At 39.5% G+C, this 25,246-nt stretch overlaps 1 protein-coding gene across 2 annotated transcripts in view; it reads left to right on the forward strand.

The window, feature by feature from the left end:
• The window catches only part of COL4A2 (collagen type IV alpha 2 chain), a 148,833-nt gene that overhangs the window by 77,127 nt on the left and 46,460 nt on the right, over positions 1-25,246 (forward strand). For both annotated transcript variants that reach the window (XM_042806020.1, XM_032997068.2), the window contains 9 exons: positions 16,144-16,278; positions 16,361-16,405; positions 18,534-18,650; positions 19,371-19,442; positions 20,984-21,019; positions 21,118-21,180; positions 23,462-23,497; positions 24,166-24,207; positions 24,728-24,802. In XM_042806020.1, the coding sequence (XP_042661954.1) occupies positions 16,144-16,278; positions 16,361-16,405; positions 18,534-18,650; positions 19,371-19,442; positions 20,984-21,019; positions 21,118-21,180; positions 23,462-23,497; positions 24,166-24,207; positions 24,728-24,802 (621 nt within the window). The remainder of the gene's footprint in view (positions 1-16,143; positions 16,279-16,360; positions 16,406-18,533; positions 18,651-19,370; positions 19,443-20,983; positions 21,020-21,117; positions 21,181-23,461; positions 23,498-24,165; positions 24,208-24,727; positions 24,803-25,246) is intronic.

Here is a 25,246-nt window from a genome sequence, read left to right on the forward strand (position 1 = left end):
TCTAAGCCTCTTCCTTAGTTTTCTCCATAAATAAGTCCTGTTTATCTCAGTGTCGAAGGATTGCTGCTGATGCTGAAGCAGTCTAATAAAAATAATTAGCAAATATCAAACTGTCAGAAATTCGCCTTAATTCAGAAGGGCTTGTCTGAGACCTGCGGCTCTCTTGAGGTGAGACATGGATTGCCATACCTGCGTGTGTTTCTGCAAAAGGGACTTTCTGTGGACTTCGGAGAGGTGGGCGTGAAGAGCTTGTCTGGGCATTGACTGGAGGGAAGTGTTCTCCTCGGTGGGTGCTTCCCATCTTCAGTTCACTGCACAGGAGTGACACTGCTGTTAGCTCAGAGCAGGCTGGCCTCAAGCCAGCATCACTATCTGCACGCGCTTACTCGCTGAAGGAATGAGAAGGCTGTAGTCTTGCCTGTTTATCCTACGGTCACTCTTTAATACCAGGCAAACATTAAGGTAAAAGTAAATTTTAGTCATTTGTTCTTTAATAAAATAGTTACAGTTTAGCTACTGTTTGGCTACTGTTAGTCTAGAGAGAGTGCAGAAAAAAAGCAACACAGTGCAGAAAAAAGCAAAATCAAAGCAAAGAGACTATCTATACTTAATTTTGTTTCCAGTAGGTTGCCTATTTTATCCTGTGAAATCTCCACCAGAAGTCTGTATTTTTCAATAGCTGAAGCACAGTTCAAAGGCAGCATTGTCATTGGGGGAGATGGATGTGTGCACTTGAATAGCTTCATGTTCTGGAATCAAGTCTGTCTCTATCAGTTTTCTTCCCAGGGGTTTACATGTAGCTTCACATCTCTTCCCAAACATCCCCCACCTCAGACATGCAATTTCTAACATCTCTGTATAGGAGTAATGGCTGACATGTGGCTGTCAAGGCTTTAGAAATGCTGATGTCCCTCAGCATGATTTCATGGACCATCTCTTGCCCCAGTTTGTTCTTTTTTTTTTTTCCTAAAACTTCTCTTCTTCCTTAATATTACTAATCTATTCATCTGTGGTGAACAAAGTGATCCCCGCATACTGGTTAAGATTTATTGTCCATTTCGCTTTCTAAGTTGAAAGCCATATTCCTTAAAAACATACCAATTACTATGTATATCTTATATATGAAGGAAGGTAATGCATATGCATTATAAATAGCACAGACCGGAAAAGACTAGAAAGAAACACTTAACTGAACAGCCTTGCAGTAATAGTGCTTGAAGGAGGGAATCGCTGATCCCAGCTCGTGGTCATCCCCGCTTTCCCCATGCTGGTGGAGCCTGCCTTTCCTCCAGGGTCTTCCTCACCCTTCCTATCACTTTCCCTGCCATTTCCTACTTTGATCCAACTACTTTCAGCTGTTTATTTTTTTACATTCTACTATTTATTTCTGCTGTTTATGTTCTCAGCAGTAGTCTACAGTAGCAGTGTTCTCGGTGCAATGGAGAATGTTGTGCCCTGTTGTCAATTAGCTGTTTCCTCAAGTCATCGCTGCTTTCTACTGTCAAGGATTAGATAATTGACTGGGTAATTAGGTCGTCAGTTCTCTAAGATATGACTTGAAGTATCAAGTTACATAGTTAAATAGGTGAAGAGGAGTCTACTAAGTCTAATATTCTGCTAGATCTTGAAATATATTTCCAGCTATTTTCTTCAAGTTTCTCCTGTATTTTCAAAATATATTTCACTTTCTTTTTCTCCAGATTTCCTTCATACTAAGATATGAATTTGTTGGGGGAGGTACAATCTAGGAGGGACTTTTGCAGAAATCTCATAACTACTTTGCATAAAATATATAAAATTATTTTAATTTCTGTGATAATTTGAAATCTAAGACATCCATATCTCAGTGTCTAAACAGGCCTTTAAAAATAACCCAAATTAATTGGGAAATTATAATAAACCATACTTCTCTTCAGAATAAAATAGTTTTATTGAGTGCTGAAAGGAAATAGTTTTGATTTTTTTTTCTGTACACAATCTATCATAGTTAATAATGCAAATGCTTTCTCTATGATGATTCATTAAAATTCTTCCTGACTCGTGTAATCTCTATGCAGTTACTAAACTGTATTCTTTTAGAATTAGTTCCATCTTCTCAAGCTATCTAATATGTATAGAAACCAGATAGATAAAATCATCATGTCATCAAGACTAAGAAGAATATGCAAACAAGCAGATTTCTGGTTTTCTTCATTGCAGTTGGGTTAATATTTGTGGAATTAATGTTGCATTAACCCAACGAGCATAACTAGAAATAGCTTTTCATTGATTCTTAATACAGTGCTTGTTACTGGAAACTTATCCCCTGAAAATTCTTTCAGCCTTATTAAGACAAAATCATTTATATTCACCTTTTCATGCGTCTGTTCCAAAGTCTATTTCAGGTTTCTTGCTTGTTTGGAGGTGGCAGGAGGAGCAGGAAGAGAGGTATGGCCTAACTCAAAAACACTCAGAGGAAGCTGAATATCTCCATCATCTTTATTTCTCTGACTCTTTCTTCAAATCTCTCTTTTTAAATGCACTCTCTTTCAGTTATTTCTTGTGCCAAAAAGTGATGAAATATCAGTCTGTGTTCAGAAAAAAAGTAATTTTTTTCTCAGGAGTGCTTGCTGATGTCTTCATGTGGAAACAAATAACAGCAGAAACTTTAGCAATCTAGTTGAGAACTGCAAGGTCTGTGTAATGCACTAGTCTGTAGAGTGACAGGTGTGGTGTCATTTTAGCGGAGATGACCAAAGCATTGCAGAACCAGTAGCCTAGTTGGTTTTGTAAATACTGCACCCATCTCAACTGTAAAGATACGGGACACCTCTCACGTACACAAATCTGTCTGCAACAAGCACACAGCTGTTGTATCCACAGGCAGCTATAAACTTGTATCTTGGCTTTTGTTGATAATCCTAACTTTACCTAAGTAGTTCATAGTAATAATCAATGTTTAACAATAAGGAAGTATGCCGCCTCATGTCAGTGACTCCCTCCCCTTAGCTGTTTTAAAGAAACTAGAGTGCTTTATTGCTTTTTTTAGATACACAGAGATATGCAGACAGCAAACAAAAGGGAGAATAAATACATACACAGACAATGAAAAATTCTGCAGATATCACAGAGAGGAAAAAAATCTAAACAATAGACCTGGTGAACAGCTATATTGCAGGATCTTGAGGATTTTGAACATCAGGTGTGTTGACGTATTTCTCTGAATCACAGAACGGTTAAGGTTGGAAGGGACCTCTCAAGATCATCTAGCCCAACCCTCCTGCTCAAGCTGGCTCACCTAGAGCAGGTATTATTTGCTTAGTCTTGATTATTTTCCAGGTAATTTGGGGGTTACCAGTCTTTACACTGCAGTGACTCATTTAGCCATCCACATTATTGCAGTCTCTACTGCAGTACAAAGGCTCCTTCTGCTGTTTCTCCTTGTCTGGAAGGCTTCTCTTTTCCTCCACATTACCTGCATTTACTATCAGTTAGAGAACAACCCTAATCTTCTCCAGGGCCTGTCAAACTAATGGCATGTCCTTCAAGTAAAATCAACGTGCCATTACAGTTTAATAATTGCAGTCTGTATTGAGCACTGTAGCTGTCAATAATGATATTGCTCAGAGTTTGCTTTCATATAACATGTGTTCTTTGTCTCTTGACAGAAAAGCAATTAAAAATATAGGTGTTAGCTTGCATAGGAGAGCTAGCATTGGCTCTTTTCAGAAGCTAGGTAAAAGCCGTAAGTTCTCCCAGATGCAGAAGAGGTAAGAAAGTGAAAGTTTAAACATTTTTTCATGGAGAAAGGAAAGCGAGAGGTCAAAAACTCAGAGGAGTCACATGAAATATGAAGTGCATTTGTTACTGTCTCTGTCAAAAATACAGAAGACTGACACTCCCTGTGGCAGTTGAGGTTGTTTCAGGTAGCTGAAGGATCCAGGACATATGAAATCTAGGCTGCAGATGTTCCAGCGTTAGTTAGGTTTTTGGAAGGGAGGAGTAGCTTCAAATCTATCTCTTCCTTCCTTTCATCCTTGCCTTGTAGCAGACTAAGTAAAGCAAGAGAGGCATCCTAGCAGAGATTCGGGGTCATGGTTAACCTGTGAAGTTGACCGTTCTGAGCTTTCATCACCAGCAATTCAAATTTCCCTGTCGATAAATGCAGCCTCTCCCATTAAGATGATGGAAGCACCTCTGCAAGCACATTATCACAGTTTCATGAAGGCAGCACATCACTGCACAGCACTGATTTCTTTGGCATAACTAATACTGCAAGCAAAACCTGCTTTAGCCAAGAAGACACTAATTTAACAGAGGTTGGAGGCACTCCAGAATCATAATCTGAAATACTGAAGATGCTGTCCTCAAGCTAAAGCCTGAAACCAGTACCCAGTGATATGACCCAGATGAGTAGTCACAACAAATTCTTTAGCAATCTCTCTGGTATTCCCATAGAATACGAAGGCTCCTTCTGCTGTTTCGCCTTATCTTGAAGTCTTCTCTTTTCCTCCACATTACCTGCATTTACTATCAGTTAGAGAACAACCTTAATTTTCTCCAGAGCCTGTCAAACTAATGCCATGTCCTTCAAGTAAAAGCAACGTGCCATTACAGTTTAATAGTACCTTCGCTCCCCCAGTATCTGCAGAATGAAAAGGAGTAAAAGATCAGAGTGGTTTGCTCTGATACTCATCGCAGTCCTCTGCTGAAGCAGCTGCATAGCCCACACTGCCTACAATAAAGGGTTAAAAAATTTCCAGTAGCTTTTGAAATCAACATTTGAAACAATAAATAGGATTGAACAGCTGTGGAACTGTATGCTGCTGATATTCTCCAGAGCATCCTTTCCTGTGAGTGATGAGATTTTGGAATCTGCAGATGTGTGGGCACTCTTGGCCCCTGTTACTACTACCTCAAACCGAGTATAACAGAAAAACTAGATCTTTTGTGATGGATGTGGAGAACGATACCTTTCTGTTCAAGTTTGTACTCCACTCTTGACCCTCTTCAGGACTGTTATCATGAGTTACATTCAACAGAGAGAGTATTTTTTTCAGGTAGATGATCTAGAACTATTTCCTTCAGGATTCAAAGGAAAATATTTCTACTCTCCTTCTTCCTGATTTCAAGAAGACAAAAAAAAAAAAAAAATTAAAAATAATACTTGTGTGGGATCACAGAGACTTCTCCAAGTAATTGGTTGCTGTAATGCTTTCCCCAGATCATTTAGCTTCCCTGGATCATTCAGCTTGATCTAGTACTGTCAACTTAAAAAATCTTCTGTGAATCTGTGTGTACAAAAGACAGGAAACTTAATTGTACTCTATAGATGACAACTACTGACAGTTTTCAGTATTTCTATTTACTACCTGAAGATGGCAAGACTTCTCATAGATTGATTAGACTGTTTACTGGTTTTGGAGACAAACCCGACTTGAAGCCAGGCTCAGTTGAAAGACTGTCAAAGTGATTGCATTAGAATATTTGTGATTGTAAAAGGCCACATCCACTGGAAGGCATAAGCTTCCATGTAAGCTGACAGCAGGCTTCGGCAGAGTCCCAGTTGCTGAAATTTCTAGAGCATCCGCATTGATACTAACGTCAAGATTAGCAAATCGTGTAGAGAAAACAACTGTGCAAACTCCATTCAGATGATCTCCCAGCACCCCACTGCTCTTGAGACCCATCTGTCCAGAAGTGTTAGGAAAAAAAAGGATGTCTCATTCTGCATCAACAGTGATTCTTCAAACTGCTGCACACATCTGCCTTAAAGCCCCCCATCCTTCCTGGAGGTTCAGAGCCAATCATCTGGCCTTGCCGGGAACTCGGAGATCGTCCCAAACTGTAAATTCCCATGACCAGTGTGTGAGGGTGTCTAAAGTCTGAACCAAGTCCCTTGTACATACTGCTAGAGTGTGTATTCTGGGCTCCCGTGTGGAGAGGGTATCTCAGCACATAATTCATTTAAAAACTCACAGCCTCTGCAAGAGAATTCAATTCTTTCTACGGTTAAAACAGCCAGTAGTAACTTATATTTGCATGATCAAGTCAGTTTTGATAGCTGTTCCCACCACAAAAATAGTTATGCTTTTGTTTAAACAGAAGAGGAGCACGGAATGGAAAAATTGGCATATGATAGACTGAACTCCTGCAGGGGTTTTAATTTTCACATACTCTTAAACTCGTGGAGCCTAATGAGCTTAACATTTTGGCTAGTTGCACAATTTGGAAATTTCAACAGTGAATGGCTTTTGGACAGAAAAAAAATGTTCTCACAAATATGAAAAGTGAACAGATGTTACTATTGGTGCTTCCAACGCCTACTGACAGAAAACATCTGTGTTGAACTTCCTGAATTGTAGGATCTTGAGAACACTCCCACACACCACTGAAAGCCATTTGAAAGCAATTGGGCTGGCGGATCGGCTTTCGGGTCTATGACTGAATGTTCTAACGCGAGCAGGTGCTGGTTGTTGTCTGGCCTTGAGGAGCCCAGCTAGCCAAGCAGCAGCCTTACAGCTTACACTGTGTTATGCAAGTTTTTAGCATGTTGTGTGAACTGTGATTTTTAAAAAGTCATTAAAAGCAGTCGATTTTGTTAGTATGATGGTAATAAAATTAATGGAAAGAATTAAAAAAAAAAAATCTCGGTGTAGATACTAGCAGATTGGGAAGATTGCACTGCATTATATGGTGACCTGGAAATTGTCTGGCTTTTTTAATCCTGTCAAAACCCATGTTGAATGAAAGAATTTTCTTGTTTTGAGAACACACTCATGCTAGAAACACGTGAGGCATTCACCGTCCATCAAAATGCTCGGTCAAACATTTAATAGGTACTATGATCAAAGTCTGCCCTGTTACATGAGAATGGTACAGCAACTGTCATGGAGTAACTGGGAGTTCCCTGCTTCCTCCTGCTCCACACCCATCATCCTGATATTTTTCTGGTTGTAAGAGCAAATTTGGCAAGAGGATTTTCCTTTCTGGTGAATTTTTGGTTGGGTATCAAACTAACCTTCTCCAGTTAATTAAATGGTAATAAATGTTTTGAAAGGATAAATCAATGTCATTTGAGTGTTCTGTAAAACATCATTAGCTCATGATCTCAACTTCAAGTTGATTCAAACTAACATCTCTAAGTTACTTTAGTTAACTCTTTTTTAAAGACAGTATTTAGTTGTGAGTCAGAGGGACAATATTTACATGTCAACAGAAGTAGGTTTTTTTCTGGTTTTATGGTTGTCTTAGGCTGGTACTCTCAGTTTAACCACCACAAAGTGAGTAGCTCCATTAATCACACTTCCACTCTCACGCTAACCCAAAAGCATCTGTCTAGGTTGCATAGTGGCAAGGCCAGCCCCAGCTCTGTTAACTCTGCAGGTTTCTGAGATTTCTCCATGATCCCCTTACATCCTGCCAGATCCCCATACCAGAATTTTAGCAGAGCCCAATGTAGACAGAAATTTTGTTATGCTCTGAATAAAGATGATAGAAACTGAACTAAGAAGCTATGTAGAAGCACTGGTATTTGTGTGGCTCCTAGCAGCCTGAAAGAAACATGTATCTGAGTAGCCAAAAAGGAAGCAAGGTAGGTGTCAGATGATATACTTGGAATAAATGGATATGCTTTTGAGCACACAACACTATCATCTGACCGCTTTTCTATGCTGAAACATTTCGAACTTCCAAGGAAGTCCTACTGTTTCGAACCACCAGTAGCAATGGTTCTGGCATATAGCTGCCGGCCAAGTTTAGTAAATTTATTGCATTTGTATCCAGCTCCTTTTTCATGCAGCATAATTTTCATGCTCAAGTTTATTTGAGTCTTAATCCTAACTGCTAAATCTACAACTCTGGGACTTGATCTTTTGGGGCATTGTCTTCTTGCACAGTTTAGAAAGCAGCAATGTGAAGGTCAACATTAGAGCTAGGGACCTAAGCTCATTTTACACACAGTTAAGAAAAATGGGCATATTCAAGGTACATTTGTTTGACCTACTTTGAATATCTGCATCAGTATATATCATGCCATGTCACCTTCACCTGATGGGAGCTTTGGGTGACTACACTGCATGTAGATAAATGCCTACATCTGTTCAATAAATACAACCCTTAAGAAGATTTGGTGCCTTTCAAGTCATTACAAGTCCTATCACATAAATCAGTAGAGCATGCTCAGTAGATAGATCTATTTGCTACTATATGTCTGAATTCTGATCCCAAATTTCCCAATTTGTCTGTGCAGCCATACTTCAGCAGAGATGCTGCTTTGGTCTTTCAAAGCTACCCCGCTTACTGAGTCTGCAAACAAAACCACCCTTCCCCTCTGCCCTCCGCTTCCTTCCCACATCTTCTCCTCCTTCCTCTTCTCCTTTCCTCTACGCAATAACCTTTTGAAGGCTTAGCATGGAAATCCTTATGAGGTTTTGTCTAGACTTGCCCTTTCTGATGCTTATCTTTTGAGAAACCATTGCCATGGTCCCAGTATCATTCTTTCTACAGCAGCTCTGCAAAGCACAGAAAGCATTTCTGACATATACTCCCATGTATTTTGTGACATGAAGAAACTTTTAACTGGTTCTTTCAAGTGCTTGACCTACATTCCAGCATATATTTTGTTTTACGCATGTTTTATCTTCTTGGGTGACATAGCAACTTTCTGGAAGATCACGAATTAGATCAAACCCTGGGAACAGAAAACAGTACAAAATTATTTCATTTACTGACTACAGAAAAGGGCTGTGGCTTCTGCTAAAGAGAACCTTTTCATAGTTCTTTTTTAATGAAGATTTAATGTTTATTCCTTCCTTAATAGAAAAAAAAAATAATAATTTAAAAACCCCAACTTCTCCAAGCTGAATCACTCCTCTGGAATTAATGTTAATGTCATTTGGTCACTTCTGTCCTGAGAGAAAATGTCGCATGTCCAGACAATGTAGTTGAAAGAGCAGCAAATTGTTACCATGCCACTAAGCTGAACTAGCCTCATTTTTTAGTTATTTTTAACTTAAAGTGAATTCTGTATTTTTTTTGTTTATTTTTTAGTATAAATAAAAAAAGCTTTTTAACAAATGAGAAGGAAAGTTTTTTCTGAGAAAATGAGCTGGAATGTGAAACTCAGCTAAATAGCCTCCTCTGAAGTAGCAAAAGATAAATTAAAAATAGAAATAACGATTAGCTATGTACTTTTATTTTAAAGCCTGCTGACTCTTTCCGTGCTACTCTCTGTTTAAGAATTGAATACCACACAGCTTAAGGCACATGAGAAAGATTTGCTTCATTTGCTTATCAATATTCAAGTTAGATCTCAGAAGTCCCTCCCTTCTTAACACTGGTAGCCATGTGGTGGCAGAAACTAATGCCAGCCTTACAGTAAAATACAGAATCAGAACATAAATTCAAGAAGATGCAGGTCTGTGACATTAAATATAAATTTAGCAGTCCACTGGAGAAATAAAATAATGAGTTTTTCTCATTCCTCTTAGAAGACCAAGTCCTTCTACACTAAATAAAGGGTGAACGATGAAACACAGGCACTTCAGGAAGCCATGCTGCTTGGTTGCGTGATGAATTCCATCACATATCATTTGCACTTTCCCAGATATCTCACTGCCAGATATTTTGCAGGAAACCTCCTGCTTTTGTTGCTTTAGACCTCGCACAAAGACGTTTTGGCCCTACCTGAGCTGTTTGTCAGATTTCCTGAAGGTTATAACATGCTCTGGAAAGGTGCACCTGCGGTGGTCAGAGCTGCATGCAGCAGCAATGGCTGGTGCCACCTAGTGAGGAGCTCCTGAATGCTTGCTGCAAATTGAGAATGATCATCTGTCTTTTAGAAAATAGTCATTATTACAGTCCTGAAGACACAGAAATAAAGTGACATGAGAATATGTTTAACAACCAAACCTGCACAAACTTCAGGATTTTTTCTCCCCGATAATCTTTCTTCCCAGTGGCTAGCATCAGCTATGTTTTGCCCTATGTATTTATATTTTCTACCATTCCGTAGATTGGTTTGACCTACTTTTCCCAGGAGGAAATGCAAAACTGTTTAAAACTTGTTAAAACAAAACTCTGAGTTGCTGAGGTGGATGGGACCATTCAAACTACATTATCAATGTACAGCGTAATGATATATGGTGTAGAAATATACCAGTGTCTTCTGCATCATGGCAGATATTGTGGTCATTGATAACTAAAGTTATACCCAGCAAAGCTTTGAAAATGAAGTGTTTTATACTTGGTTTGTTCCAGTAACTACTGAGAAGTGTGGGTAAACAAAAATTTCATCTTAGTAGAGCTGGCAGAAAAGGAAGATACACCTGTATCCCTACCATGGAGAGGTTATGGAAAAATAACCAGTCAAGACCCATAGGGTCCTAAACTTGTCTTAGAATTGGTTCTGTAAATAGTCTGAGGGCATTGTGCAATGACCTCTCTGGAGATCTGCCCGTACCAGGCAGCCTGGGGCCGCCAGAAGCAGTCGCTGACTGGACATGAACTGGTTGAGCTATGGCAGCAGGATGCTCCATGTGGTCTGCTCTTCTCTGCCTCTCCACCCAAGGCTGTGCAACCCCATAGCTGAAGTATTTCTGTCACAGTGTGCGCTGCATGGAGTTGAAACCCCAAACTCTTCCCTTACATATTCCCCTCTAATATGTTCAATCCATAAGCTCCTGGATTTATGCTCCAGGAGAAATGCCAGGTGATATGCCCATCCAGTCTCATTCAGTGTGTTGCAACAGGGTTCTTGAGGTTTTTCCTCATAGTTTACATTTTGGGGGTTGGGGGAGCACTAAAGTCATACATATTTTGGCTGGGCTCAATGACTGCTTTACTGTGCCTACCTCCATGGAAGATGCCTCAGAGAATCGCAAATTCCCTACATTTACACCCCATTCTCCACATTTTGCCAGCATTACGTTTAAAAACTTTTCTGTTTCTTTCCTGAGTGCCTGCGGGGATACATTTTCCTGGGTTAGCACTTTTAATCAGGTCAGAAGTTGCTCATTTGCCTTAAAACTGATTTTATTCCCTGGTGAGTTGCTCTCTGTTCCGCTTGCTGGTCTCCCTGTAGTGGGATGGAACCAAGGTCCTTGCTGTCACGTCCTTTTCCCATCTGTTCTTACAGGGACCATTCCAGGCTGAGCTCTCTTGCAAAACCTCCCAGCTCCTGCTTGTCTGTCACATTCAGATCAACCTTCCCACAGGAAGTGAACTTGTCCTTTCACCAGTGACCTTTTTAAAATGTCATGGAATTAACCTCCTTTCTTCTTGTCCTCTGTTAAATAAATGATGGCCTACAAGGACAATTTCATGTGGGGAATACTGAATCATCACATTCCATATACCAGAAGCAGTTGCAAAATGGAAGTCTGTAATGAAATGTGGAGAAATGGGCTCAATGACAGTGAAGCTCTACAGTAATTCTGATTCTGTCTCCTCGTTATTGCAAATCAACACTTTTCTCCTTTCTTCATATCTCCACGCTGGTAGGTGGATTTCTCAGCAATTTGTGACGATGTTGTTGTATTTTAAAACCTTTGGAGATAGTACGGTCAATTATTGTATCTTTATTTGTACAACACCTCAAACAATTGGCCGCTCTCAAAATTAGCTCACCCTCCTGCTCCAGTTTTGTTTCCACACTGTAAATTTAGCAGTAAATTAGAAGGAAGAAAGTATTGCAACATGACATCTCTTTCATTTGAATGATCCTAAAAGAACTGGAAATTAAAGTTCAAGCTACATAACGTGAACATTTAGTACAGATTTAAAAGTCTCTTCAGGATCTTCTTAAGTCCACTGGGACTTAATTGCAAAATGCAGTTATTAAATTCAATGACAACCCCAACAGCATTTTCTTTCATGCACGTCATTGGACAAGCGACAATGTATATACAGCATTGCAAATGTTTTCTGGGAAGATTTCCTCCAGGCTTCCTAAATTTCTGACCTTTGCTCCTCTCTGTAAATAGCTTTTGCACATGGCTGGGCTGGCTACATGATTTGTGCGAGACCTCTTCCAGTCAGCTGAAGAGCAAAGCAAGGAATGCCTGTTTAGGAGCGTGTTCTGACACTGGGAGCTTTGCAGTTCATCTGAACAGTCATGGAAGTTTTGTATAAGAACAAAGGAAAAACTTCTTGTTAGTCAAGATATTCCATTAGTCCACTTTTTCCTTTTCTCTTAGCGTGTTCCCTCTGAGGTGCTGGCTGCTGCATGCCATGCACGCTTAGGTAAGCCTCCTAGCACTGGCTTCTAACCCCAGTGGTGAGTGACATGGGGTAATCGTGCCATGCTCTGGATTCGGGAAGAGTTCCAGTTCACCCCAGCAAAATTGGAAGCCTTCTACTGGTGAGCACTGTGGGCCAGAGCATGTTTCGGTGTTTCTTTATCATTTAAGGAAAGGGAACACCAGAAAAAATACTTTGTGAGCTGTCTAAAATATGACAAATAGAGTAGCATGAAGCATGATTGCCTAGGCTTGCCTTTTTTCTTTTTTTTTTTTTTGACCTGGAAATTTAATCTGGACACAATTTCACAGTTTTGGAGAATTTTCTAGGATTTCTGACCTTCCAGGAGCACAAGCAGAGCAGTACCATGTGTGGCATATTTCACACAGGGGAATTCAGGACTCTAATAATTGAGTCATGCTTTATTTGACTAAACCTTTCAAATTGATTGTCTTTGCTTAAATCTCCTCAATGACCTTTGCAAAAGAAAGAACATTCTTAGGTCATTTGCTAATGAAAAAAGGACGTACTTGTTCAACAAAAGATCTAACATAAAGAAAGCAGAGTAAAGCTGACAAATCTGAGTTAACGAAGGTTAACAAAGTTAAATCAGTTAACAAGCAAAGGTAGTAATTGGCCAAAGAATTACACAAACATTGTCATGATATTAAGTACTTCCCCAGTTCTGACTCTACCCTCATGTTAAACTGGTCCTAGAAGGATCAATTCTCTTGTCGTTATTGCAAATAATATTAAATAATCCCTACTCCTCAACAAACAAGTGATCAGATAATTTCCAGGAAAGCATGGGGAAGAGGCGCTGGCATTGCCCAGCTCTCTTCCTCGTTTTCCATTCCTTGTTTACTTCTTCCTCCACACCAGATAGGAAAATGGGACCAGAAGTGGGAGAGTGGTGTTTGGTGTAGGAATTAGAGAAGTAACCATATTCCATGCAATGCCACTGTTGAAGTATTGCAGCTCTGCATGGTCCCTGCAGAAAACCAGGCATGGATTTGACAATTCTGAACTTAACCAGCATCTTATCAGAAGTTACAATTAAATAATTTAAATGTGTTCTGCCTGCAGCCTACTGACCACAAAAGGGATGTAGATGGGCACTAAAGAGGTGGTTTGCATATCTCATGTGGCTGAGTAACTTTTGGAATTTATTTTACTTCTTTTGGCTTTCAGATACTTCAAAAATGAAGCAGCATTTTCGTTTACGTAATCCATATTTTCCTTTCTTTGTGAAAGTAACTGAAGCATTCATTTTCACAACTCCTCAAAATTAAATTGAAACAGGAGCTAACTCAAATCTCTACAGTTGAATTTGGGTAATTTTTCTGTGTTCTCTGTAAGTGTATGAGACAGATATGTTTTCATCCTCTTTAAAGGTTCCTTTCCAGTTTTGGGTGTATGGGGAACAACACACTAGCCTAAGTATTTAGGTTTGAAGGCTTTATAGTAAGATGGAAATTTTTGATATTGATATTTGCATAAGAATGGATACTGCTGTACAAAAAACAATAAAGAACACAGACTGTGCATTTTTTTAAAATTAATGAAATATCTGTTAATTCCCTAAAAAGGCACTTTCCTGGTGTATGTTCCTATGTACTCTCTCTTCATTCCTTTATAATTAAATTTTGAGCCATAGTAGCTAAGAAAAGTCAAGAAAAAGTGACATCAGAGAAGACTTCTTTTTCCTGATCTTGGAGCTCACACTGATGAGTATTGGTTCCGATTTAAATCATTATTCTAGCGGTTTCATCTTTCCATTTGAGTCAGGTAACTAAGAAAAGTATGTCTGCTTTAAATCTGTTTAGACAAGGATGTGCACCTACATAGGATAACTTCGGGAGATTCACTGCTTTTTTTAAAAAACTGAAAACTACTGATGTAGAGAAAGATGCATCTGTAATAGCCAGCTGTAATATGCCAGCTGTGGCTGGCATAAGGGAATGAGCCACTGCTTGTTTAGATACATATGCCTCCTGTCAACATGAATCGTATTATATTTTATATGTATTCATATAACCTTTGTTACTTCTCAGTTTGTTAACTTGAAAAGACGTTGGCCTCCTAGCACCTAATAATCTGCATAAGCACTCTTGGTTTAGAAGTAGGGATGCTATATAAAGTTGCACTTGGTTGTAAGCAGAGGAGAAATTCTCTTTCACACTGACAGCTCAAATGCTCAAATCCACGGTGTCCTTTGGCAATGCTCCTAAACCATCAGTTTTGTCAAATTAATCATAACAGTATAGCAGAAGATCCATACCGTAAGAGATCCATCCTTGTGGCTTGTCCCGAGGAACTCTGTGTAATTCATTCTTCATACTGGCTCATTCATAGTCTTTTTCCAAGAAAAAAAAAATGCACTGAGTTTTGTACTTTGTTTGGCTATGTCACCTTCTCAGTATGGACTCATTTGATATAATACCGTAAGATTTAAAATATAAAAACCTACTCCAACTGTTGTGACAGCCATTTTACACAAAAGCAGTGTGGAAAATTGATTTGTTTTTAAAACTAGAAGCAAGCTGTGTTTCAGTCATAGTGTTTGTTTTGGGGTTTGCAATATCAAGGCAACTGTAGCATAGATAAATGTTAATTGTAGATTGTTAACAATGAGGTTTTGAAAATGTGTCACAGGTAGGCCTATCCTTCAATATGAGACTAAAATAAATTTTGCCTAATATCAATAAGGGATTGTTCAGAATCTTTACTACAGTTTCCTGAATACAAAGAAATTAGGTTAACCTCAGGTTCATTTCTTCAAGTCCCCACACTGCCCTTCTTCATCCTTCCACATCGATGACATTAAATGAAGTTGCACTACTGTCCTTCTTGGGCAGGGACTTCATTCATCTTCTAGATCTTTCTTTCTAGGCATGGGTGAGACTGTATTTTATACTAAAACAAGGTGTTCTTTTTTATCAGCTCATTTTTGTAAATATATATCTGTTTGTTCATGTTTTGCTGTAAATCTTGTTTTGTGAGATATTGATACATACTGGTCTTTGAAAATGTAATTGCATTTTAAAAATACTTTCATTATAATCGACTTAATTAGAATGTCTTGGTAAATGGTGATTTGCACCACTGAAGTATATTTCTCCAGAAAAGCTTGCGGCGATTTAGTAGTAGAGCATGCAAAACATACGTGCCTTCGGTGACACTACGTCTGGAACAGCTTCCAAATGCTTTGGTTCACAGAGCTCAGACATACTGTCACAACCCACTACTTAAACCACCATTGTGTCATTTCAAAATGATTTTTCCCCTGTTGAGCCTTGTGATGTTGGCAGTCCACAGGGTATTATTTTTAAACTATGTTTGAAGTGGCCTGCAGAGCCAAACCAGTGCTGGAAAGGAGAATGACAGGGGAGCCCTGCGAGCGACTCGTCAACCTGTGTGGATGCATGCACATCTAATCATTTTCAGGCTTCACTGCTACATAGAAATATCATCCCAAAAAAGGCAGAAATTCCTGCCATTAAATATCAAGTTCCATTTGTAAGAAATATGGCTACTAAGCAGGTTTCACAGTTAAGCATATTTTACTTACTTGGAGTGTAATTGGTTATGTTGTAGGTCAGTAAGAATCACTCTTGAGAAGCATTATTCCAAAGGAACACTTTTTTCATAGAGTAGCCATGAATATTCAAGTAGTGAATATTGATTCGAGCGTTAATTTCCATGTATTGATTTTGTCACGCACGATGTGGTTACTGTTGCTGGAGTTCCTCTGCATGGTGTTTCCAGATGACGTTCATCAAAGAGTCTGGCCTACTGGAACGGAAGGAGATTCTGTGTTTATTTTCTCTTCAAGAGATTGACTTCATTGCAGCAGTGATAACTAATCCAGCTTCATGCATCACAACTGTTCCTAAATAAATGCTTTTTTATTATTTTGTTCAGGGCCAGCCAGGACTCCTTGGATCGCAGGGGTTCACTGGACCACCAGGATTGATGGGGATCCCAGGCGTACAAGGTCCCAAAGGTCATAAAGGTGAAAGAGGATATCCAGGAATAAGTGGACCTAAAGGAGAAATGGTAACTTTTGCATATCAGATGATTTAGCTAATGAGCAAAATACTGGGCAGAACATAGTTTTAATTGTCCTGTTTCACTCTAGGGGCAAAGAGGAGTCACTGGATTCCCCGGGGCAGATGGCATTCCTGTAAGTAGCCGGTTACCTCATGTTTAAGAAAGCACCAACTGCAAATATTGCAGGCTAGTTTAAAGCCTTTGTACTTTAATTAAAATCTCTGGGCTAAATTCTGCATCAGCCACGTACACACTCTTAAGCTGAGGGCATTTATTGAAGTGAGTGGAACTGCAAATACACAACAAGAGGGCAGAATCTGTGCTCCCTCTCATTCCATCAGATAATTAAGGTCCATTTGCTTTGTCCTATGGAGAAATCCGCTTGTAAAGGGGACAATAAAGGATGGAAATTTCCTGTGTCCCTAGAGGTTACCCAGCTAAGTATGTTCTTTTGTAGGAAAAAGCTGTGAGATAAGTGCTTTACATCTCTCAAGCTTGTGAGTGAGGGACACCGGTGGGTCATTCCTTAATTATTTGAGTTGCAAAACACATAGCAAGACCAATGATTTTAAGAACACTAACCATTGTTATTTGCTTTATGGCTCATTTGGCATGCTTGAGATAATGCTAAAAAACTTACTGAACACTAAACAGTGTCAAAAATTGAACAAATTGACCAGGTCCATGAAACTGAAACATTCAAAGAGGAAAACCGGGTAAAGTTCACAGCACAGTATTTTCCCAGCTTACACTTCTTTACATCTTGTGTCATAAAATAACAAAGAAATCTGAGTCACTGGAATCCCTGGACAGAGTTCCCAGGCTTGGGTTTCCTTTGTAGTGCTCCCTGACACCGGGGCCCTGCTCTGCAGCCCACGCATCCACATCCACTCTGCTTTCACCCTTTTTTGTTTCCAGAAGAGCTCCCTATCGAGTTTCAGGGCTTTCTCTCTCACAGTCTTCCTCCTCTCCCTCTTTCTCATTCTTAAAGGAAAAGCAGAAGACCATCTTCCCATTCCTATTAACACTCCTGAATCCAAGGATCTTGTTCATCTCACCACAACATACTGAGTTTTTTCTAAGCTCTCTAACATCCTGGGAAGGAGAGTAAATCACTCCCCTGTGAAGCTCCGTGTTGCTATAGCTCAACCACTTCTCTTACCTGAGGAAGTTTTCTTTTTTAGCACTGCCTTCCCAAGCTCTACATGTTGCGTTGTGAGGGATAAATACCCTCAAACAATACCTGAGCCTGCATGCTCACCGTGTCCTGTCCTCAAGCTCCCTTGTCCTTCCCACTGACTTACAGTCTCCAACCAGTTTTCTCAGGCCAAGACTTAACTCTGACCATCGGAAGGCAGATAGAGAGGCACATGGACAGACTGTAGTGGCACAGTGCTAGGATGTGGGGCTGGAGGGCAAGAGGTCATGGTGTCAAGCCTGAATCTCTTCTGGAGTGAGGAATGCCAGTACTTGATGGAGCTAGGTAAGGATGTGGACAGATTTCTTTTTCTTCTAAGGAAGAAGCAGAAGCAAAGAGAAAACTCTTGCTCGAGAAAGAGAAGAAGGGAGAAATGTTTTATGTTAGTTTTTGGTTTTTCTGACGGAGTCCCCTGGAAGATATAGCTGCTCAAGGGCAGATTTGCTTCTCATCAGCCTCAGTGCAAACCAGAAGCAAAAGCAATTAAGGTGAACGTAGGTACAGCAACGGAAATCCGGTTTGAGACAGGACTAACTTTCAGAGGCTCCATGGGGGGGTTCTGGAATGCTCCCGCCTCCCTTGCTTTGAGCCCTGCTGTTTTCTTCCATACTTACAGCCTCATCATGACACAACCTAGCTCTAAAAAACATCTCTGACTTTTTTTCCCAGCTTGGAAGCTGTTCAAAGCCAGAGAGGAACCTTTCTTCCCACTCTTCCAGTGTGAAGCACTGAAATGCTTAACAATCCCAGTTCTTATTGGCTCCCTGCACAGAAGCTTCATCTGGCTTAGTTCTGTGCTTAACAGAGCCTGCATTGAACATAGCTTTCCTACCCTTTCTGAAAGGTCCTTCACTACTCATTTTTTCATGCTGTCTGGGGCATCTGGTTCAAGCTGCAGCTATATTAAAAAAAGGCACTGTCTGTTTCTGTCTTTGAAAATCATAGTTTCCCATGGATCCAAGCCTTGGGCTTAATGTGAGAATGTCTAAATGCTGTGTGACTACAGGAAAAGGAAAACTAGAAACAGATGGATTGATAAACACTTATTTTTTTTCCTCCACAGGGTCATCCAGGGCAGCCAGGATCAAGGGGGAAACCGGGTCATGATGGCTGTAATGGGACAGTAGGTGACCCTGGTGATTCGGGAACTCCTGGACTCTCTGGTTTCCCTGGTACCATTGTAAGTGTCTGGCTGTAAGTGAGTACCTGAAGCTAAGATCATTAATGAAGTGAGTTTCATTCGCATGTGTGTTGGAAGCAAATGAGACATCTGTTAATGGAGCTCCCTTTTGGCCTGGCAGAGTATCCTTGCGTACTTACCATGGACACACTGCCTTCTGATTAGTTATTAAATTGCAGCCAGGGCTGAGAGGTCTGCCCGGAGCTATACCTGTCACATAGATCTTGTGGAAAGATTACTTCAGAAAAACCTGTACAGCTTTATCCAGCAATGATAAAATAATATTAAACTCACAATTCCTGATGAAAGTAACCTTTTCCTTCCCTGCCCCATGGCCAAAGCATTGGCTTTCCATGGCGCCATACACAGGATCATGCTGAGGTGAGCAGTGGGGCTCCTGGATTTACCAGGGCACATGTCAGCCCTGGGGAGCTGCAGCTGCTGCTCTAGCTAGGAGGTGCTACCCCATCATACCACTCCTGGGAAATGGGGGGGTTCTTCTCCCAGGATGCAATAATCATTTTTTATGTACTGGGAGGGTTTACACTTTGGTTTTAAACCATGAATTTCCAGAGCTAGGCATAATCTCTGCCTCTAAACAGTGGTATGTGTATATACTCATGAAAACCCGAGGAAATGTTTTTCATTGCTCTTCGCTGTTTATGTGTTAACATATATGATACGAAAGCTTACTTCTAGTATTTTTTGGGTCACCTCCAGGGAGTCCAAGGTCCAAAAGGCCAGAAAGGGGAGCCCTACATACTGCCCCCGGACATCGCAAGCCGATACAGGGTACGTCTGTAATTCCTGTGAGTTATCCATGCTCAGAACAGTATTGCAAGCAGATGATGGAGAGTTAATTTTTCTTACGCTCTGACAGTTATGTCCCAGGAGGCCTACTTCAATTCTGTATAGGTTTTGCAAGGAAGCTTCTGCTTTCCCTGGTTACAGCAAAGCCTATCTGATAACCAGGGGAAAAAAATCTCTAATCAGTTATTTGCAAGTAATTCCAGCCTGCAGGTGGATTGCAGAGGCACTGGAGATGCTGTACTTTAAGCATTACCCTCTTTATTCATCGACTACCTTTGTATCATGCATGGCAAAATCATTCTTTTGACATAGTTTTGTCCATTGAATGATTCTATTTCATATTAGCATCCTTTCTGTGTAATTTTCATGAAGGAATTTGGTTGACTTGGGATAAAATATGCTTCAATATATTATTTAGTTATTTACTAAATGCCAAGTATTCCTATGGGTGCTTTTACCATATCTAATCCTCAAAATTTGTTCTGTAATCACTAGTAGCTTTTTCTCATACATATATGTATAATCTTGTATAATTTTAAGGTATCAGATAAATATAAGGGGTTATCTATGCTGTTAGAGTATAAATTGTGACACATTTATGTACAAAGCTACATCTGAGCTGTACTCAGCGCAGAAGGTGTCTGCTGACATTGTTTATGTATATTTTGTGAAAGTGATGAATGCCAAAATAGGTTTTTCTATGGATTTATTTGTGAATTGCCTGTATTTTTAAATAGAATCTTCTTTTCCTTTCAGAAACTCTTAAAATCTGCACTTGTTAGTAATTAGGAATGATTAAGGAATGACTAAGTAATAATTAAGAATTACTCAAGTATATTCTGGCTAAGGATGGATACTGACACCTGTATTCATTTCAGAAAGTACCTGGTTCCACAAATTATTCTGTTAACTAAACTCAAAATAACTAGATAAGATGCTATTCAAAATGATGGAAGGTGTCTGGACCAAATACCACATTATTTATGGGTATTGGAAGGTCTTTGAGCTGAAGCATTTTTGGATCCAATTTCCAAAAACATTTCAACATGTACTGCAGTTAAAATATGTGGTCACTGAAAACAGTATGTTCCAACTGCTTTTAGTGACTCAGAAGAGAATCAAAATGATTCGGTAATTCCCATGCAACAAATGAGTTTGTACATTTCAGCTAAGATTATAGTCCTAATTAAGGCACTGGTTAGATAGGATTTTTCAAAAAATAATTAAATGTGGTCTGTTGTCCATTTCAGCCTTGTAGTTTGGATCCCTAAGTTCCCTAGCCAACCTTACACCCTCTTACTGTATTGCATGCAACTATACTATATATAGACGGTACAAAATCTGTGTGGCCCACATTCGGTTATCTTAACCCCTGTATTGAACGCATCTGTATGTAAGGGTTTGTGTAGCCTTGTATGCTATGATTAGGGTTTTGAATGGGAAAAAAAAATGAGTAAGAAAACTATTTTACTCAACCTTGTAGCTAGTATGTATTACATTTTTTACTTCTTTGGTTTTTCTAGGGAGAACCTGGGGATCCAGGGTTCAATGGTTTTCAGGTAAGTAGTATTACTGCGAATGTTGTAAAGCCTCAATAGTAACTGGTATTGGAACAACGTTAATTGATGGTTTGTTGTTTTTTTTTTTTTATTTAAAGGGACCTCCAGGTACACTGGGTATTCAAGGACCCGTTGGTCCACGAGGAGAGCGAGGAAGACCAGTAAGTATATTTAAAATATGTTCTGCAGAAAATTAACCTAACAGAAGAATTATATCAGCAAGTTCCATTATGCTGGATTGTAACCTAGCAAATGGATAGAAAAAACAGGTTAGAAATAGCAAGTAGGTGTCCTTGGATGAAAAACCTTTTAAAAAGCACTGTGAGACAGTGATTCTACAAGTATGAATGTTGCCAAAAGGGGAATAGTCTCTTTCACCTTGTATTGCCATAGACTTTTGATTTATATTGCATTTTGTCAACCTCCTTGAAAGAGTCTTGTTTGTAAAGGTTATTCAATTCTGTCCAGTCTGCATTCCCCTACATGGAGTCATCGTAGATATCAGGAACTAAATAGTTTATCTTTTCTGCTCATAAATGATACATATATTAGCTTTCCACACTTCCCACGTAACATTCTTCATTAGTATTTAGAATACAAATTTATTTTAAAACTATTTTCAGTCATTTTTCCAAAATCAACATTTACAGCGTTGATGTTGACAACTGTTGTTGAACAGTTCTTCGGGAAGATTGTGTTCTCTCCAGACACCATTTTCTACATTTCTTATTACCGTGGTTAATAGTTTTATGGGTGAGAAGCAGATGTTCAAATTCAATGTGTTTAGTTTTTTTTAGGCTTGTTTTATTTTCCTGTAAGACAACTTTATAGCATTTTCTTTTTCGTTTGTTTTGTCAAAATTCACTTCAGACCTGCTCTACATCACTGATTTGAGGGGAAAAAAATATTAACTCAGGGCTTCTTACACACAGTCTTCACAGCTGTTTTCAGGGACACCTGCCTTCCAAAAAAAAATATATATATATATTTCTCGGACTAAATCCACATCATGCCAAGCCTTTCCAAAATTCATTTTTTGTAGTGGCCTGTTTTATCATCTGGAGTAAGCTGCAACTTGTCTTTCTCCTTGGGTCTTCCTGAAGGGAAATCTCCTCAGTCCTTTATTTACTTTTCGTCCAGAGTGAACCAACTAAGTTCATGAGCTTCACAAAGGAACCCAGCCTGCAATGTCTTATATTCCCTGTGCTCTGTCTTGGATGTTAGAATTGCTATGAACCATACATTTTCTGAGCCCCATGACTACATCCCTCTGGTTGCCATCTTGGCAACATCTCTTTTGAACACTCTTCCGGAGAGGGTGGACCCTCACCACCTCCAGCTCTTAACAAAATACATCCAACTATATTTACTGTCTCTAAACCTGTGACTCACTTGTGAGAGGGACCTGGGAGTCTGAGTTTTCATCGTTCCTCTTCTGTAAGTCCCAGATCCTGCACAAAGACAAGCATGGCTCCCCCTGGTCCCTGCAGGGCCTCCAGGCAGTGGGATGCCCTGTACAGGGCATCTGGCCAGTAGATTAGGCAACAGTTTACAGACTGCTTGACTAACCAAAACTGATTCAAAAGCAATTCTTCCAGAACAAGCCTACTGTTCATGCACACAAAGGTACATAGCAAAGCAGAGATGCCTAACAAATTCAGGTTTCACCTGTTACTACCTTTTCCTTGCAGGTTGGGCTTGGGTTTGCATAACGTGGTTACACCCCCTTCGGGGCTCAGTAGGTGGACAGTTCCGTCTGCAGTTCTGTCTCTTTTCTGTGCCTCTTGTTCACCATCTTCTTCTCTGAACAGCTCATGCTTCTTACTCACCCCACCTTTCTGCATTTGACAGGTTTTTTAATGTGTAGAGCCCTTTGGAGCCCATTAACTACTATATCTGTCCAAAGCAAGCAAGGCAGGTTGTCTCTCCAATTAATGGCTTTCCTGCTGCTCTTCTTGTAAGACTCTGGCAGCTTTTTTTCCTGTTAGTTTCACGTCCTACCATCTTCCTTTGATTTAACTCTGTACAATACCAAATAGATAATCTGAGATGCATATGGTCGTTCAACTCCCTTTACAGACGGATGCAGTACCAAGGCACCAGTCGAGTGAAGCACTTAAAGATGTTCTTAACTTTAGATATGAGCTTAAAATGTTACTAAGTCAGAAACCAAAAGCACAAGTTCCTATTACTTGAAATAAAAATGGGATTTCATTAGACCTAATCTGGGAGACCGTTACTTTGTTAGGAAAGATTATGATGTGATTTAAGAGGGTATTTTTCAGAAGTGAGGACATACAATGAGGACAGCGCATTGAATGCTGAGGAATATGCTGCCTTCTAAATACACACCTGTATTTCAGACATAAAGTGACTGACCTTCTGCGTGCATTGAATTAGAAAGCAACAAGTAACTTGTTCCCCCTTATTGTGTTTCCCCAGGGACCACCAGGGCCCCCAGGACCACCAGGACCACAAGTAAGTCTTTGTGTCAGAGTTGTTTATGTTGATTTTGTGTTACTGAAGTTTATCCAAGACCCACTTGAAGGCAGTAAAATAAAGAACCACAGGCTGCACCAAAGGCTGTGTAGCACAAGACCTTATGTGTTGGCTGAATACCATGAGAAGTTAATCTTACACTGGGATCGCCTACCCTGAGAAGATTAAACCAGTTCTAGAGCCAGATTTAATTTGCTACTGTAGTCACAGTAGCTTCCCATGAACAGAGAATCCTTGCAGTCTTTACAATATTCATTTATATCTTAGTGGAAAAAATATATAAGTTCATTGTTCCAGCCCACTTAGGTATTTTTATTTAACATTCAGTGTTATTAAAAAACTTGCAAAAGAAATACTTGATCTTTTCACGACATTACTCAGTGAATGACTCAAAGTCTGTTGTAAGAAGCACTGGTAGCATGAGATTTTAATTAGAGTTGTCTTTCTGAATGTTTGGGTCTATAAAAATACTTCTAAACCTATAAAAATACTTTGAGGTAAACTTAGACTATTATTTGATTGCAGTTCTTCAGTGGTGTCCTACAGACGTGTAAGCCTGAAAAGTCATTTAAGCATGTTTAAATTTTAATTTTACATTAGAAAACTGAGTTGTACACTCAGTAAATCTTGATCTATTGTTTTTGCAGGGCAACAGGGGCCTTGGATTCTATGGAGAAAAAGGTGAACAGGTAAAGGAAAGCTAATAAATTAATATCACTTCTAAAGGACAAGTTGTTGTTATTTCCTATTCATAAAGGAACCTATTTTAAATGCTCTATTAACTGGTAATTATATTATGTAATTATAAGAGAAAAGCAAACAAGTATAGCTTTGAAAGTAGTGATAATCTCCATAATGAAATGTCATTGCTGAACTAACTTCTACATGTCTAGGTCTAGCTGTGCCTTCATTTATACCAGCACAGAGGTAACCCTTCTGAAATCTGTAGAGTCAGACCACTTCAGAGAAAGTGATCATCTTTACTGTCATTCTGGAAACATACATAGCAAGAGCAAGTTTTGATATGTTTGTCCCAGCAAAAAACAAATCTATCTTGCTGCCAGTTTCTTCAGAGGCTTAGAACCATGCCCCTAGCAGGGGCAAATCTGCATTGCTCCTTTTGTTGCAGTTCCTTAGATGCTGTGCTGATCACCAACTTGGCAAGGTATTATAACTGTTAGTAAATGTACCCATATGCTTTTCCTTCAGGGCCCTCCAGGTCCTCCAGGTCCACCTGGGCTTCCTACAAGAGAATTGATGGGTGTCCCCTCTGACAAACACAAGGTAACTACCAGGGTATTCTGCCAAAATACACAAGGAACTAAGAGCTCCGCCATACCAAAACTAAAATATTGTACAAATGTGCTTTTGTATATAGTACTTAGAAAACTTTAGTATATCAAAAGAGAAATCTGCTACTTTCCCATAGCTTGGATCATTAAGAAGTTATTGAAACTGTGGTGGCTAAAGTCATTCAGAAAGCACTTCTCACAGACTAGAGGTGCCTAAGGCAAACTTGTTCTTTTTGTTTAAGTATACAACTACTGGCCATCACTCACATCTTCTCATTTTACAAGCAGAAATACTTGCTGAGAAATTCAATGTCTTGTTTTTCATAACAGTGAGTGAAATGTTCTTCCTGTAAAAGAAGCCTATCTTTAGGGAAGCTATCTGAATTACTGTGTTTGTTGATATAACTTATCTATATGGTGCAGATATTTGTATACT

This window comes from Tyto alba, unplaced genomic scaffold (assembly GCF_018691265.1).
Source record: "Tyto alba isolate M040663 unplaced genomic scaffold, T.alba_DEE_v4.0 Super-Scaffold_45, whole genome shotgun sequence".
NCBI classification, from domain to species: Eukaryota; Metazoa; Chordata; class Aves; order Strigiformes; family Tytonidae; genus Tyto; species Tyto alba.